The 15,556-nt window shown below is 40.9% G+C and overlaps 1 protein-coding gene across 1 annotated transcript in view; it reads left to right on the forward strand.

The window, feature by feature from the left end:
• The window catches only part of LOC134357280 (adenomatous polyposis coli protein-like), a 170,489-nt gene that overhangs the window by 90,913 nt on the left and 64,020 nt on the right, over positions 1-15,556 (forward strand). The window contains 1 exon segment of the mRNA XM_063068642.1: positions 7,117-7,318. Coding sequence (XP_062924712.1) covers positions 7,117-7,318 — 202 coding nt within the window.

Here is a 15,556-nt window from a genome sequence, read left to right on the forward strand (position 1 = left end):
ACTCCTGCTGAAGGGTCTCAGCCCAAAACGTCGACTGTACTCTTTTCCATAGACGCTGCCTGGCTTGCTGAGTTCCTCCAGCATTTTGTGTGTGATGCTTGGATTTTCAGCATCTGCATATTAACTCTTTTTTACAAAAGGTGGCTGGCTGGATTCCTGGGGTAAAAGATCTGCAGGTTGGACCAATGGAGTTTTGACAAAAGATAAAATTGAGACTTAAGATTTTGGAAGAGACTGACAGGGTAGATATAGATTTCTTTCCCTAATAAGAGTATCTAGAACTATTGCACATAGTTTCAGAATAAAAAAAGTAACACATTTCTAGTAGAATTTTTTTTTGCTGAGTAAGTTGTGAACCTTTGGAATTCATTACCTTTGAAAGCAAAGCTGTGGATGCAGAGTTATTTAATACACTCAAGGAAGAGATAGAAACTCTTACTCTGAGGGTGTCAAGGAGTATGGAAGCGAGTGTACTGAGGCCAGGATTACATCAGCCTTAAATTGTAGAGCAGTCTTGGGGGCATTTGGCCTACTCCCGTACCTGTTTTGTTTTATTCTCATGTTTATGATCTGTGGAATATGCGGAATTGGGGAATTAAACTGGCAAGGATTGAAAAAAAGAAAAAGACAATAAACAAAGGTAGGAACAAACAGGTCGTTCTCAGGTTGGTAGGCTGTAACTAGGGGTTTCTAGTGGGATTGGTATTTGGCCCACACCCATTCACAACTATGTGCTGGGCTCCAAATATGCAGTTAAAGCCACTGTATTAGGTACAGGATGTACCCAGTGGCCACTCAATCGCTATTGAGTGTATGTTCATGGGCTTCTGCACATCACTATTGCACCGTATGGTTATTTGAGTTACTGTGACTTCCTGTCAGCTTGATCCCGTCTGGCCATTCTCCTCTGACTTCACTCATTAACAAGGGCATTTTCACCCACAAAACTCACGCTCACTGGGTGTTTTTTTTTGCTCTTTGTACCATTCTCTGTAAATTCTAGAGACTGTTGTGTGTGAAAATCCCAGGAGATCAGCAGTTTCTGAGATACTCAAACTACCCCGTCTGTCACCATCAAACATTACATGGTCAAAGTCACTTACATCGCATTTCTTCCACATTCTGATGATTGATCTGAACAACATCTGAACTACTTGACCATGTCTGCATGCTTTTATGCATTGAGTTGCTGCCACATAATTGGCTGATTAGGTATTTGTATTAATGAGCAGGTGTTCAGGTGTACCGACTAAAGTGGCCAGTGAGTGTATTATTTCCAAATTTGCTGTTGATATAAAACTAGATGGAGTCATGCATACTCAGAACACGCTGGAGGAACTCAGCAGGTCGAGCAGCATCGGTGGAAATGATCAGTCGACGTTTCAGGCCGGAACCCTTCATCAGGACTGCAGAGAGAAGGGGCAGAGGCCCTATAAAGAAGGTGGGGGGAGGGTGGGAAGGAGAAGGCTGGTAGGTTCCAGGTGAAAAACCAGTAAGGGGAAAGATAAAGGGGTGGGGGAAGGGAAGCAGGGAGGTGATAGGCAGGAAAGATGAAGAAGGAATAGGGGAAAACACAATGGATAGTAGAAGGAGGCGGAACCATGAGGGAGGTGATAGGCAGCTGGGGGAAGGGGCACCCTTCTTTATAGAGCCTCTGCCCCTTCCCTCTACAGTCCTGACGAAGGGTTCCGGCCCAAAACGTCGACCGATCTTTTCCACGGATGCTGCCCGACCTGCTGAGTTTCTCCAGCGTGTTCTGAGTGTTGCTTTGACCCCAGCATCTGCAGATTACTTTGTGTTTAGGAGTCTTGCATAGGGAGGTGGATATAAAGAGACTTGCCATGGATAAAGACAAACTCAGTGAATAAGCAAGAACATGACAGATGAATATGTAATGTGGAAAAATGTTAAGTCATCCACTTTGCAGAATATTTTATTAAACATAACAATTGGATAATATTGATGTTCAAAGGGACCTGACTCTGCTTGTACATGTCACAGAAAGACATTCATTTGAGTTCAGGCCGCCACCTGAGCCCAACCCATTTGACTGGGTTTGACTCCTCTCCCTCTCTTCCTGCTGCTACCATAGGGTGGATGGTGCAGGGGTCTTGGTTTCGCCTCCAGATTCAGAGGCAGTTGTTGCCTTTCAGTTGTCGGGCTCCTGGACCAGCCTCATTCTCCTTAGCACTGAATGGACGCTGCAGCTAGGGTCTGCAGCCAACAGGATTCGAGACCAGCTTCACTTGCCTTAGCACTGAACTGGCTTCATGGCTGTGGACTCATTTTGGGGACACTGCAGTTCATGGTCTGTGTATTGTTTAGTTTTTGTATTATTGGCATGATTCGTTCCTTTTTTATACATTGGATATTTGTCGGTCTTTGTCGTGTGTGGTTTTTCGTGGTTTCTATTGTGTTTTGTGACTGCCTGCAAGCAGATGAATCTCAAAGATGTATATGGTGTACATACTTTGATAATAAATTTACTTTGAACTTTGAAACCTACAGAATATTGAAAGTCCTGGATAGAATGGACATGGAGAGTACGTTTAGTGGTGGGAGATTCTGGAACCAGAAGGCACAGCTTCAGAATAGGACATTCTGTTAGAACAGGGAAGGGGAGGAATTTCTTTAGTTGAATCTGTGGATTCGCCTATTCCATAGGTAGGTGGAGAATCTGTGGAATTCATTGCCATAGATGGCTGTGGAGGCTAAGTCATTGGATATATTTAAAGTGAGGGTTGATAGGTCCTTGCTTAGTAAGAGCATCAAAGGCTACATGAAAAAGGCAGGAGAATGGGGTTTGAGAGGGAAAATAAATCAGCCATTATCGAATGGCAAAACAGACTCAATGGGCCAGATGACCTAATTCTGCGTCTATGTTTTATGAATTTATGGTGATAGGTGAGTCCAGATGAGGGGGAAGGCTTCAAGATCTCATTGACTTCAGGAAAGAGGGTGGTGTATGTGTTCCTGTCTACATCAATGGCGTTGAGGTTTAGAGCTTCAAGTTCCCAGGAGTGACACTGACAATATGGTCTGTTCTGGCCCAACTAGTTGATAATCACGACCAAGAAAGCTCACAAAAACCTCTACCACCTCAAGAAGCTAAAGAATTTGGCACATCCCCATCAACCCATATAAATGCACTATAGAAGGCTGGATGCATAATGGCGTGGTGTGACAGCTACTTTGGACATGACTACAAGAAACTGCAGGGATTTGTGTTCACAGCTCAGTACATCATGGGAGCCAGCCTCCCTCTATGGACTCTGTTTATACTTGACGCAGCAGCATAATCAAAACCCCCCACCTATTCTGGACATTCTCTCTTCTCCCCTCTCCCACTAGGCAAAAGATAAAAAGGCCCGAAAGCACATCCCATCATGCTCAAGGACAACTTCTATCCCACAGTTATCAAACTCTTGAATGGTACTCTTTTACGATAAGATGGACACTTGATCTCACAATCAACCTTGTTATGATCTTGCACTTTATTGTTGACCTGCCTGTTACTTTATCTGTTACACTTTATTCTGTATTGTTATTGGTTACCTTGTTCTACCTCGGTGTGCGGTGTAATGATTCGATCTGTATGAATAGTATACATACTGTTTTCACTGTATCTTGGTATGTGTGACAATAATAAACCAATACCATATTTTCAAAGTTTGTAGGAAATCACTGCTGCCTGGTGGACCATGAACTTTCTAAGGCATTTGAGATCTTAATCTTTGAATGTGTTTTTTTTCCGTCAGACAGGAACAAGAAGTGGCGATTTCATCATTAATACCTCTATTTGCTGAGTAGCATTTCCTGTAACATGAAATGCTCTCAGGGTCTTCTCATGGGGCACAAATTTCAAGGGGTGTAGTTGTATAGGGGAGGAAATTTAGAGAGAATCTGTTTTGCGGATGTTTAGTATAAGACCCTTTTTTTTCTTTCTCTGCAGTAAGTGAGTCAACAATAATTTGGAGTTAAGCCTTTGAATGTTTGTATACTGAATTACTGCATAGTATTTGAAGCCGCTCCTTTTATTTTCTTTGAGTTGTCACACAATAGAGGTGATGTTCATTATGCCTTAAGTGAACAGAATCTAGTTCTTCACTAGGAAGAGGTGGTCATGAAGGACACTTGTGGTAACTTTCCTGGAGAAGAACGGCAGGGAGACCTGTTGTTAACAGATTTGGATTCCTTGAAGATGATCACAATTACTTAGTCTCTGAGATCCCCTGATGTGTGCTTCTCTTCGAGATCTGCAAGATGCTGTTGGTGATTGAATTTCCTCTGTGCCAAATTTTAGAATTTCAACAAATACACAGTTTGGTTTAGAGGCCTTGTTGCCACTTGGCACTACTGTCATTGTCCAGGTTTGGCAATAAGATTGAATGGAATATTGCACTGTAGGTTGGAGTCAAGGCCAATCACGTTAAGGTATAGGTCTTGATTGAGGAGTTTTTGAATTGCATCTTCATATGGACAATTAATGTCTTTTTATTTTTGGATAAACTCTTGTCTGATCTTGCTCTCATTGTGGTGGAACTTGGGTGTTTGTGCCATCGGTGTTCCTAATGTATGCCATTTTTATCACCTTGTTACCATATTACCTGGACTCCTTACGTAATCTGTCCTTTAGGTCACAGGTTTTGTTGGACCTTATCCTTCAACTATCTGCAGGTAGGGTTTTCTTCCTCTTAACATGTGGTTTGCTGGATCCAACAGTGTCATTTTTCTGCTTAATTATTTTATTTTTATTTAGAATGGGCTCTTGTAGCTCAACGAGGCACATTGTCCAGCAACCCACCGATTTAACTCTAGCCTAATCACAGGACAGTTTACATGACCAATTAACATACATTATCTTCAGGATCTTCTGGTTGTTCTGATCAAATTTATCCTGATGTTTTTCAACAGAAAAGTCCAAGAGACTCTTCAAGGTGTTAATTGTATTTTGGGCAGTCCAGACATTACGGACACTGTAGATTAGGAGTTTTCTGATTGTCCCTGAAGTATTATCTGAGAGCTGTCTTTGCAGGGTCTTTGAGTCTTATACAGATGTGCACAGCAATTTGAACAGGATGTGAATCACTTGTGGAATACCTTGCCTCTGATCAATTGCATCTTCAAACGTGAACAGTTTTCATTTCAGTACTTGGACTAATATCATTCTGCAGATTTGCAAGTTTTTAAGAAAGCTTTTTTAACCTTTGGGGAGTTGATGATAGTGAATTTGGTGGAAACCCCCCTTGGAATGTCTTGGAGAAACGGGTAGCCTATCTTGTTATAGGTGACTATTACCTTGTAATATTCATGATAAATATTTGCTTATCAGCTTAACTGTAGATGTTGTCTACATCTTGTTGCATGTGGATATTGACTACTTTATCATCTGAAGATTTGCATAGGCTAAATATAATAATCAGGTCGTCCCACCTATCATGATGGAACAAATGCTCATGGACAAAAGTTGAAGCTAAGCCTGTGATTCAGTATAGGAGCCGAAATTGTCATTATCAGCTATAATACCTTTCTGCTGGGTGACATTTCACCCATTTCAGAGTTTTTCACCTTGCTGTTACTGTACACCTTTCACATTGAATTGTCATAGAACTGAAAGAGGGGATTCGGCCCATCAAACTTGTGTCAGATTAATCTGCCGATTATCTTATTCTTCAAGTACTAAATTTTTGAAAACAACAATTGAATTTACTTCTACTGCTCTGTGTTACGTACCCCGTAACTGGGTTGCCAAACCAGCAGAAATGGATCACTCAGTTGGAGTCTGGATTACTGGAACTAAGAAAGTTTTATTAAAGAAATAAGCAACACAGTACTCTAATAGTAAGGATATAAATGCAGCAGGTTAGCACTGAATAAACACATGTACACAGAATTAGGATGATAGGATCAATCAAGCTCTATCGCAGTCTAGGGGTAAAATGTTCAATCACAAGTGACAGGGTTCAGTTTAGTTCAGTTCACAGCAATTGTTGTTGTGCCGTTGAAGAGAGAGAGAGAGAGCGAATGCTGATATTCAAAATCGGATTCAACAGACCTTTGATATTTCTCGCAGTTAGCTTTCGGGCAAGCCCTTTGTAATGTCTTCTGAGGTCACCGACTGTGACCCCTCCGTTTTCAGATACGATCGTTCCTCTGCGGTGAACCCGGCACCCAGGCAAGAGTGGACACACACACACACCAGGTTCCCGCCGACCGAATCTTTCCACCCTGTGCGTCTGTGGCTCGTCCCGTGACCAGCCCTCCAAAACTCCCACCGACTTGTGGAGGCGCACCGCTTCCAGGGTCTCGATACCTCGTGGTGTCTCGTGTGGTATCTGTTGCCTTAGCGAACCTGTCTCTTTTTTATTCCCCTGTTAGGGTATCGCCTGTCCATCACTTCAAACAGTTCAGGATCAAAAGAGCTGGTCTTGACAATACGCAGACCGGTGTCTCCTTCTGTTAAATTCTCTCGTCTCTTCATTAACATTTCCAAATGCTGCTCCATTGTCTTACTTATCTCTCTCCTGAAGACAGGTGGCAGATCAACTGTTGATCCCACTGGTGATAGCACATCTGCAAGACAGTGAAACGTTGCGGTGCTCTTGTGGGAAACACTTTCTCACCTCAACTGGAGTTGTGGTTTAGTGTCCACATCTGGGCCAAACTGTAACATGATATGATATGAATGCCCTTTGTGATACCTGAATTAATCATCATGTGACAATGAATTCCAAATCAGTGAAACGTTGCGGTGCTCTTGTGGGAAACACTTTCTCACCTCAACTGGAGTTGTGGTTTAGTGTCCACATCTGGGCCAAACTGTAACATGATATGATATGAATGCCCTTTGTGATACCTGAATTAATCATCATGTGTTTTCATTTTTTCTTCACTGAACCAGTGCTGTCAGGTAGCACTAGTGATAGTAGTGCGCATCGGTACCTATAGATTTCTGGAATAGTTTCTTCTGAGTATTCAGATTCACTATATTTGTGTTATTTTAAGAATGTTTTCACAGTTGTATGGATTTTAGATGATTTTTTCTTAATTCATAATCATCATTCCCAAATAATTTTTTACAAAATGGCTGATAATATGCATAATTTTATTTTTCAGAACTGAACTTGGAGTGCGTAAATTCACCTGCAATAAAATTAAGGCCAAAGATGTCACTGCATTCATATGGAAGCCAAGAAGGATCAGTGTCTGGTCAGTCAGGAGAGTGTAGTCCAATTCCAGTGGGTTCAATTCCAAGAAGAGGATTGATCAATGGAAGCAGAGAAAGCACTGGGTACTTAGAAGAATTAGAAAAAGAGAGGTACTTCTTGATTTATGTCATTGCTATTATTTTAGAGTATAATTAGTTTCTTTAACTGAGAGCATAGCAAGAATTCCTGAAAATATTCTGAGTTAGCCATGCCTTTAACTCAAACTTTGTGCTGTTGACATGTTTGCTAACATGGGCTCAAAACATGTGCAGACTTATTAATTATCTTTAATATGTGACAATGCATATTTCCCATCCAACACATTTTTACTATTTTCACATTTTTCATTTTAAATATTTGTCAAAATTTAGTATGAAACTACAGTGTGAACTGAACTATTGCAACATTTTAATTAAATGGTATCTTAATTCTAACTCAAATAACTTTTTTTTATTTTGTTCATTACGTGTAAACGTAGGGTCGTTCACACTCTTCTCAGTGGATGAGATACTGTGCTCAGTCTTTTCCATTCACCCTTTTACAAAATCTCCACTACATTGCTCAATTTTTTTTTTAACCTTCAGTCAGTATAATTTGTTGTCAATCCATTGATAAAGGACCAACAGTGTGGTATATCCAGAACACTATAATCTTTTCCAACCCTAGTTGGGGATATTGACTTCCTTAATGCTACAATAGAGTTCAGGATTTCTACATTATGGAAAATTATAAGAGTTAGCTTGGAGAACAATACCCATCTATATCTGTTTATAATGTTCCTAAAGGTTTTTGTCTTAAAATATAGTGTCTTAGTACTTGTTTATTGTTGTCATATGTACCAAGATGCAGTGAAAATGTTTGTCTTACATACTGTTAAAAAGATCAAATCATTACACAGTGCACTGAGCTAGAATAAGTATTAGTTTTAGGCTACGTCCACACTAGACCTGATAAATCCATAACCGAAGCTGCTTCTCTTCATTTTGACCCTCTGTCGACACTGAAGCGGTGTTTTCCTCCCCCAAAAATGGAGCTTTTCTAAAACACTCTCCAGTGTGTTTAAATCTAAAAACGCCGGTTGGGCGATGTAGTGTGTACGGGGTAATCGGAGGTTTTAAAAATCCTGTTGTCCATTTCATCGGTGAAGAGATTATGGCTGTAGGAAATGTTTCCAGGGTGACCCCTCTGTGGGAGTGGGGAAGATGTTGGTGGGGCCATCTGGGGGTCTGTGTGTCCGTATGTGTAGCTATTGTAGTGGCTGTGAGGCTGGTATTGTGGCGGTGAAAAGTACTGGGGGGGGGGGAGCCATCATATTCCTCATCATTGCAAATCCCTCCGCAACAGAGTTAGTCAGTTTTTCAATGTTCGTCATCAGCCGGGTCATAGTGTCCGTGAACTCCCAGACAGTTGCCTTCATATGCTCCAGTATTTGTTTTTTTTTAAGTTTTCAGTCCTCCTGCGCGAGAGCCAACGGCTGTCTGTTGTTTGGCAATTTCCTTTTAAGTTTTGCTAGTCTGTAACTGGACAAACACGCACCAAGTATACCCTTCCCTCTTCGCTTATTTTCTGTAGATGTGTCCTGCGCATGCCTAGTAGGAGGACATTTGCCCAAATACCTGTTTTAATGTGGATGGAGGTATTTTCAAAAATGCCTGATGTGGACGCCTATTGTTTTTACGCGAAACCGGTGTTTTCAAAATTATCTGGTCTAGTGTGGACGTAGCTTGTGGGTACATCCACACTACGCCAGATAATTTTGAAAACGAAGCTTTTTCTCTTCGTTTTGCCCTCCCATCCACACTGAGCCGGCGTTTTCAGCCCCCGAAAACGGAGATTTTCGAAAACACTCTCCAGAGTGAATAAATCTGAAAACACTGAATATCCGGCGTAGTGTGTACGGGGTAAACGGAGAGATTTAAAAACATTGTCATGACCACACCTCAACAACAATGCTTTTTCCTGCTTCTGCTTGGTACTGCGCAAGCACTGCCTGATGGCTGTTATAAAGCGCAGTTGGTGTGAACGGCGTGAGAGTTAAATTGTAAAGTGAGCTTTTTTGACTATTTAAAAACGCTGTCATGATGTGCCAGAACAGGTGTTCGTTGTTTTAACAATGAAGTGAAGAAGTGAATAAGTGTGCTAAACATTCCCTAATTCAATTTAAAGTTGTTCATAGAGCACATATGTCCAAAGATAAGTTAGCGTGCTTTTATTCTCATATTAATCCTTTTTGTGATAGATGTCCGGGGCAGATAGCCTCTTTAACTCATATGTTTTGGTCTTGCCCTACTTTGGAAACTTTTTGGAGAGACATTTTTAATATTATCTCCAAGGTATTGAATATAGATATCTCTCCTCACCCTATTACTGCTATCTTTGGACTACCTAAAATTTCCAGTAATCTCTCCCCTTCAGCCCGTAGAATGATTGCATTTCTTACTTTAATGGCGAAAAGATGTATCTTACAACATTGGAAAGAACTTAATGCTCCAACTACCTTTTTTTGGTTTTCTCAGACGATATTATGCTTGAACTTGGAGAAAATTAGAAGCAATCTTTATGACTCCTCTTTTAAATTTGAACAGACTTGGAGATCTTTTATTCAATATTTTCACTTAATGTAATATATACCCTTCTTGTTTTTTTCACTGTTTTTAATGGAGGTCGGGATTGAGGACGTGATTTTAAGTTTAACTCTGTTTGGTTTCAAGTTAGCCCATTGCTTTGCGTTGCTTTTAGTTAGTTGCACGGTGGGTTTTTTTTTCTTTTTCTCTATTGATATATATATAAAATTAGTATACTATTATGTTACCTTGGTATATTATGTTTAAATTACATTGTTTGTAATATTTTTTTGTATTAATATCTTCTGTAATTTTATTATATTTTAACAATGTATTAGTGTCTATATGGCTTACCTTTTTGTATACTTACTTAATAAAAAGATTTAAAAAGAAAGAAAGAAGTGAATAAGTATACTCACTTCGCCCTGTTTTCTGTCTTTGCTTGTATGAAGTAGTTTACCTATTCATGCAAGTACTTCTCTGACAATAGATGTGTAACAGCCTAATGTAACATTGTATGGGAATACAAGATAACGCTGATGCAGACGTTTTATACATTTAACAAGGTGCTTTATTAATGCAACAGAGTTGGTTAATTTTGCACGTTCGTCGTCAGCTGGGTTATACTGTCCGTGGACTCCCTGTCGGTTGCCTCCATACGCTCCAGTATTTTTTTTTTCAGTTTTAAGTCCTCCTGCGCGAGAGCCAAGAGCAAGTCCTTTTAAGTTTTTCTACTCTGTAACTGGACAAACGCGCACTAAGTATATCGTTTCCTCTTCGCTTGTTTTCTGTGTGTCTTGCGCATGCCCAGTAGCAGGAGATTCGCCCAAATATCCGTCTAATGTGGACGGAGATATTTTGAAAAACGCTTAGTGTGGACGCCTGTCATTTTTACTCGAAACCGGCGTTTTCAAAATTATCCGGCATAGTGTGGATGTGGCCTTAATCTATGTATTGTGTAACTGAGCTGCACTTGAAATTATCCAGACTTTTTTCGGAATGTCTGGAACAGCTGATGAGGAGAGTAATATGCAGAAATGCACTTCTTTTAAGTTGTTTTAAAGCCTGAGATTGTCAACACATTTGCAGGTCCTTTCCAGTGTTGTGGGGTAGGGATATGGTTATAAGCAGAATCTTGAAGAGTATTGGTTACAATTTCGAAATAGATCCAATTGATGCTTTTCATTTTCAAAATGCTTATGGCATGGTCTTCAATGATGCCTCTAATTAACTACAATGGATACAAGGCTTCTTTAAAATTCTTTTATGTAATAGAGAGGATCTGAAAGTTTCTGCTTTGAAAGTCACACCTTTTGAAGGGAAAATTCTGAGGAACAGCATGCCACTTCTGTGCAAACATTGTATTTTATGTGCTTGCTTCGAGCTGCTTTTATGATAAGTTCTGATAAATAAAGACGAATCTTTATGACTAATTAATACTTCCACATTGTTAACATTTTCCTCTGAAGTTCACGTTGCCATTGCCTTTAACAATTTCTGTTTAAAATGCACTGTCACTGAGTTAACTTCAGTGCCAGAATAGTAGATTTTCTGGATTATTGGATGTAATTAGAACCACAGCAGATTTTTAATTAATTTTTTTTAGCTGTTGTGTAGTATTATATTAAATTCTTCCGTGATCTTTTGGGAGTTGGGGAAGGATGTGTGTACAATAGCCACTGGGTTTCCTGCATTACCTGCCTTCTGTTGTACTGGTAGTCACCCATTCCCTTCCTGCTTTTGTGTACATTTTACTTGTGCTTCGACCACAGAATTAAAAATATATGATACTTTTAAGAAAGGACACTAATACAGTACATAATATTGCAGATGTGATGCACCATACGGTTTCACTAAAGCATACCAGCCATACTTACGTGTTTAGTTCCCAACATTAAAATATTTTTTATCTTTCTTAAATATTTGAGTAATAGTACACCAGCCTTTTGTGAATCAGATACTAGGGAACTTGGGTCCCTCTGTATCTTGGAGCTCTACAACAGTGGTCCCCAATCACCGGGCCATGAGGAAACGATATGATTTGGTGATATGAAACTATATGAGTCAGCTGCACCTTTCCTCATTCCCTGTCACGCCCACCGTTGAACTTGAACCCACACGAGGTCATCAGTCAGTCATTAATCTACAACTATTCGATGAGTAAAAAACAAACGTTCCTTGAGAGTTTCTTTGGAAGAGGTGGTAGGGGACATAAAAGGCCAAACGATGATGATAATGCAGAGACAGCTGAGGCCGAGACTGCAAAAAAGAAGAAAGCTTCCTTCAACAGAAAATATGACGAGTCGTACATAAAATATGACTTTATTGCGGCCGGTGACTCGCACGCTCCAAGCCCCCTGTGTATGATATGTGGAGACAAGATGTCTAATGAGGGAATGAAGCCCTCAAAACTGCTTCGGCACCTTGAGCCCAAGCACTCTGCACTTAAAAGACAAACCCGTTGAGTTTTTTGAGCAGAAAAAACATGAGCAAGCGGGACAGAAGTGCTGAGAGCCACCACATCCACAAATGCTGCTGCTCTGAGAGTGTCGTACTTAGTGGCTGGCCGTATTGCTAAGGCTAAGAAGCCTTTCACTGTTGGTGAAGAATTAATTCTGCCTGCTGCCAAGGACATGTGCTGTGAACTGTTGGGAGAAGCTGCAGCTAACACGATGGCACAGGTTTCTCTTTCAGCTACCACAGTTTCAAGGAGAATCAATGACATAGCGGAGGACATCGAAGCACAGCTGTTGGAATGGCTTAACGAGTCACCATGGTATGCTGTCCAGGTCGACGAGTCTACCAATGTCAACAACAAGGCAACACTGCTGGTTTATGTGCGATATATATTTCAAGATGATGTGCATGAGGGCATGTTGTGTGCACTGCTGCTGCCAACTAACACAACTGGGGCAGAACTATTTCAAGTCTTTGAATGACTACATGTCAGGCAAACTGGACTAGTCATTCTGTAAAAACGAGGAAATCTGCAGATGCTGGAATTTCAATTAACACACATAAAAGTTGCTGGTGAACGCAGCATTCCAGGCAGCATCTCTAGGAAGAGGTACAGCCGATGTTTCGGGCTGAGACCCTTCGTCAGGACTAACCGAAAGAAGAGCTCTTCTTTCAGTTAGTCCTGTACCTCTTCCTAGAGATGCTGCCTGGCCTGCTGCGTTCATCAGCAACTTTTATGTGTGTGGCTGGTCATTCTGTGTTGGAATATGCACAGACAGGGCTGCAGCTATGACTGGATGGCTGTCTGGTTTCACTACCCGAGTCAAAGAAGTTGCTCCTGAATGCCAGTCTACACACTGTGTCATACACAGGGAAGTGCTGGCTAGCTGAAAAATGTCACCTGATCTTAACAGCATATTGAGTGATGTTGTTGAAGTTATCAATCACATCAAAGTAAAAGCCCTTAACTCACGTCTGTTTGAGCAGCTTTGTGAGGAAATGGATGCAGAGCACAAATACCTTCTCTTACACACTGAAGTCAGGTGGCTATCGAGGGGGAGAGCCCTGGCCAGGGTTTTTGAGTTAAGGGAGCAGCTACAGAGATCTCTTTCGGGAAAAAAGTTACCACTGGCAGCACACTTCAGTGACGAGGAGTGGATAGCAAAACTCACTTACCTGTGTGACACCTTCAACCTGCTCAGTGAACTCAATTTGTCACTTCAGGGGCGAATGACAACTGTCTTCAAGTTGGCAGATAAAGTGTCTACTTTCAAAGCCAAACTGGAACTGTGGCGACGGCGAGTGGACAGGGGCATATTTGACATGTTCCCAACATTAGCTGGGATTTTGGGAGAGACTGAGGCTGCACTGTCCTTCTCACAGCTGGTGCGTGATCACCTATCTTCGCTGTCGACAGAATTCGAGCGTTACTTCCCAACCGCAAATGACCCAAGACGTGCAAAGGAACGAGTCCGTGACCCATTTGTTAATGTCCCAGTGAATCATCCATGGTAGCGCAGGAAGAAGATCAACTCCTCGAGCTTGCAAATGACGTTGAGCTGAAAAGTATGTTTGACATAACATCTCTGCCAGCATTCTGGATTAAAGTCAAGGCTGAATATCATGAGATAGCCGCAAAAGCACTGAATATGTTGTTTCCATTTCGAACATCATATCTCTGCGAAGTGGGGTTTTCTGCAATGAATGCGACAAAAACTAAATGGCGGAATAGACTGGACATAAGGAACCCCCTTCGAGTATCGCTGTCTCCCATCACCCCTCGATGGCACCGTCTTGTCGCAGGGAAACAAGCCCAGGGCTCCCACTGATTCAGCGATATTGGTGTGTTGCAATGATTTTATATGTTCATACGAGGAAAATATGCGCTGTGTGTTTAATATCCAAACGTTACTTAAAATGTTATGATGCTATTGACTTATAATTGACTTATCACTATATTCATGAGAGGAAAATATGCTCTGTGTGTTTGATGTTATATTAGTTAGATAAACCCTTTTAGAAACAAATTTGAGTGTATTGGCCACTTATCAGTGACTTATAGTTGACTTATCACCTATATTCCGGTCGTGATTAACACCCCCCACCCCCCATCGGCCGGACCACAAGAATATTGTCAATATTAAACTGGTCCACAGTGCAAAAATGGTTGTGGACCCCTGCTCTACAATCACTCAAGGTTCATTTTTTATTAATCATGGGACAGTTTACAATGACAAATTAACCTAACAATCGATACATCTTTGGACTGTGGGAGGAAACCGGAGCACCTGGAGTGAAACCCACTCCTTAGAAGCAGTGACGGGATTTGAACCCCCGGTCACCTGCACTGTAAAGCTTTGTGCTAACCACTACGCTACCATGCCTCCCTAGATAATGCATATTTTAAATTTCTTCAGTTTTATACTTTTCCACATCATACTCCATTTGCCAGATCTTTTGCCCCATCTTACCTTTCCAAACCTGACGAAGGGTCTTGGACCCTAACATCAGCTGTTTATTCCCCACCTTATATGCTGCCTGGCTTGCTGAGTTCCTCCAGCATTTTGTGTGTGTTACTCAAGATTTTCAACACATGCAGAATCCCTTCTGATGATCTGTCTCTGCCCATCTATCCTACCCCTTTTTAGTCTCCTCTATCTGCTTCACGCTCTCCTTTCCTCCTACCTTCACGCAGTGGCAGTAGGTTCATTCATCTAAATTTTAAAAAAGTTAAGGTGCCAGCTCCACACTTTTTGTTATCTTGCCAATGTAAAAAAATACATCTGCTCTCTATCTCCTGTTAGCTAGCATGAATATTCCATTCATACCAATATATTGTCTCTTAAACTGTAAGCTTTTATTTTTTTACTATAATCTTTGGTGTGGCACCAAACTTTACTTTCTGGAAATTTGAATTTGTGCATTACCTATTCATAAAGCTCCAAAATTTTGTCTTACAGGATTTTCTTTTCACAAAAGATGCTTTGAATTTTCAAGTACCCTATTATAACACTTTTAATAATAATTTTAGCATTTTTGCTGTGATGTGTTGCTAGTTAATTCTTACTCTCTCCCATTTTTTTATATGTTACATATGCTATTTTCCAAGCTAATGCCACCTTTGCTGAACCTGCAGTAATTTGGAAACAAAACCAGTGCCTCACTAAAAATTATCCCTAGCCACTTTAAGACTCTGCCATGATGTCCATTATGATGCTGATACTTTGTCCTTTGCAACCAAGATTGACTCCCATCTGGATCAGAAGTCTTACCCACTTGCATTGTGGTTAACCTTTCCTGTAGTTTATCTTTATTTCAGTCCATCCA

The sequence above is a fragment of the Mobula hypostoma genome, chromosome 16 (genome assembly GCF_963921235.1).
Source record: "Mobula hypostoma chromosome 16, sMobHyp1.1, whole genome shotgun sequence".
NCBI classification, from domain to species: Eukaryota; Metazoa; Chordata; class Chondrichthyes; order Myliobatiformes; family Myliobatidae; genus Mobula; species Mobula hypostoma.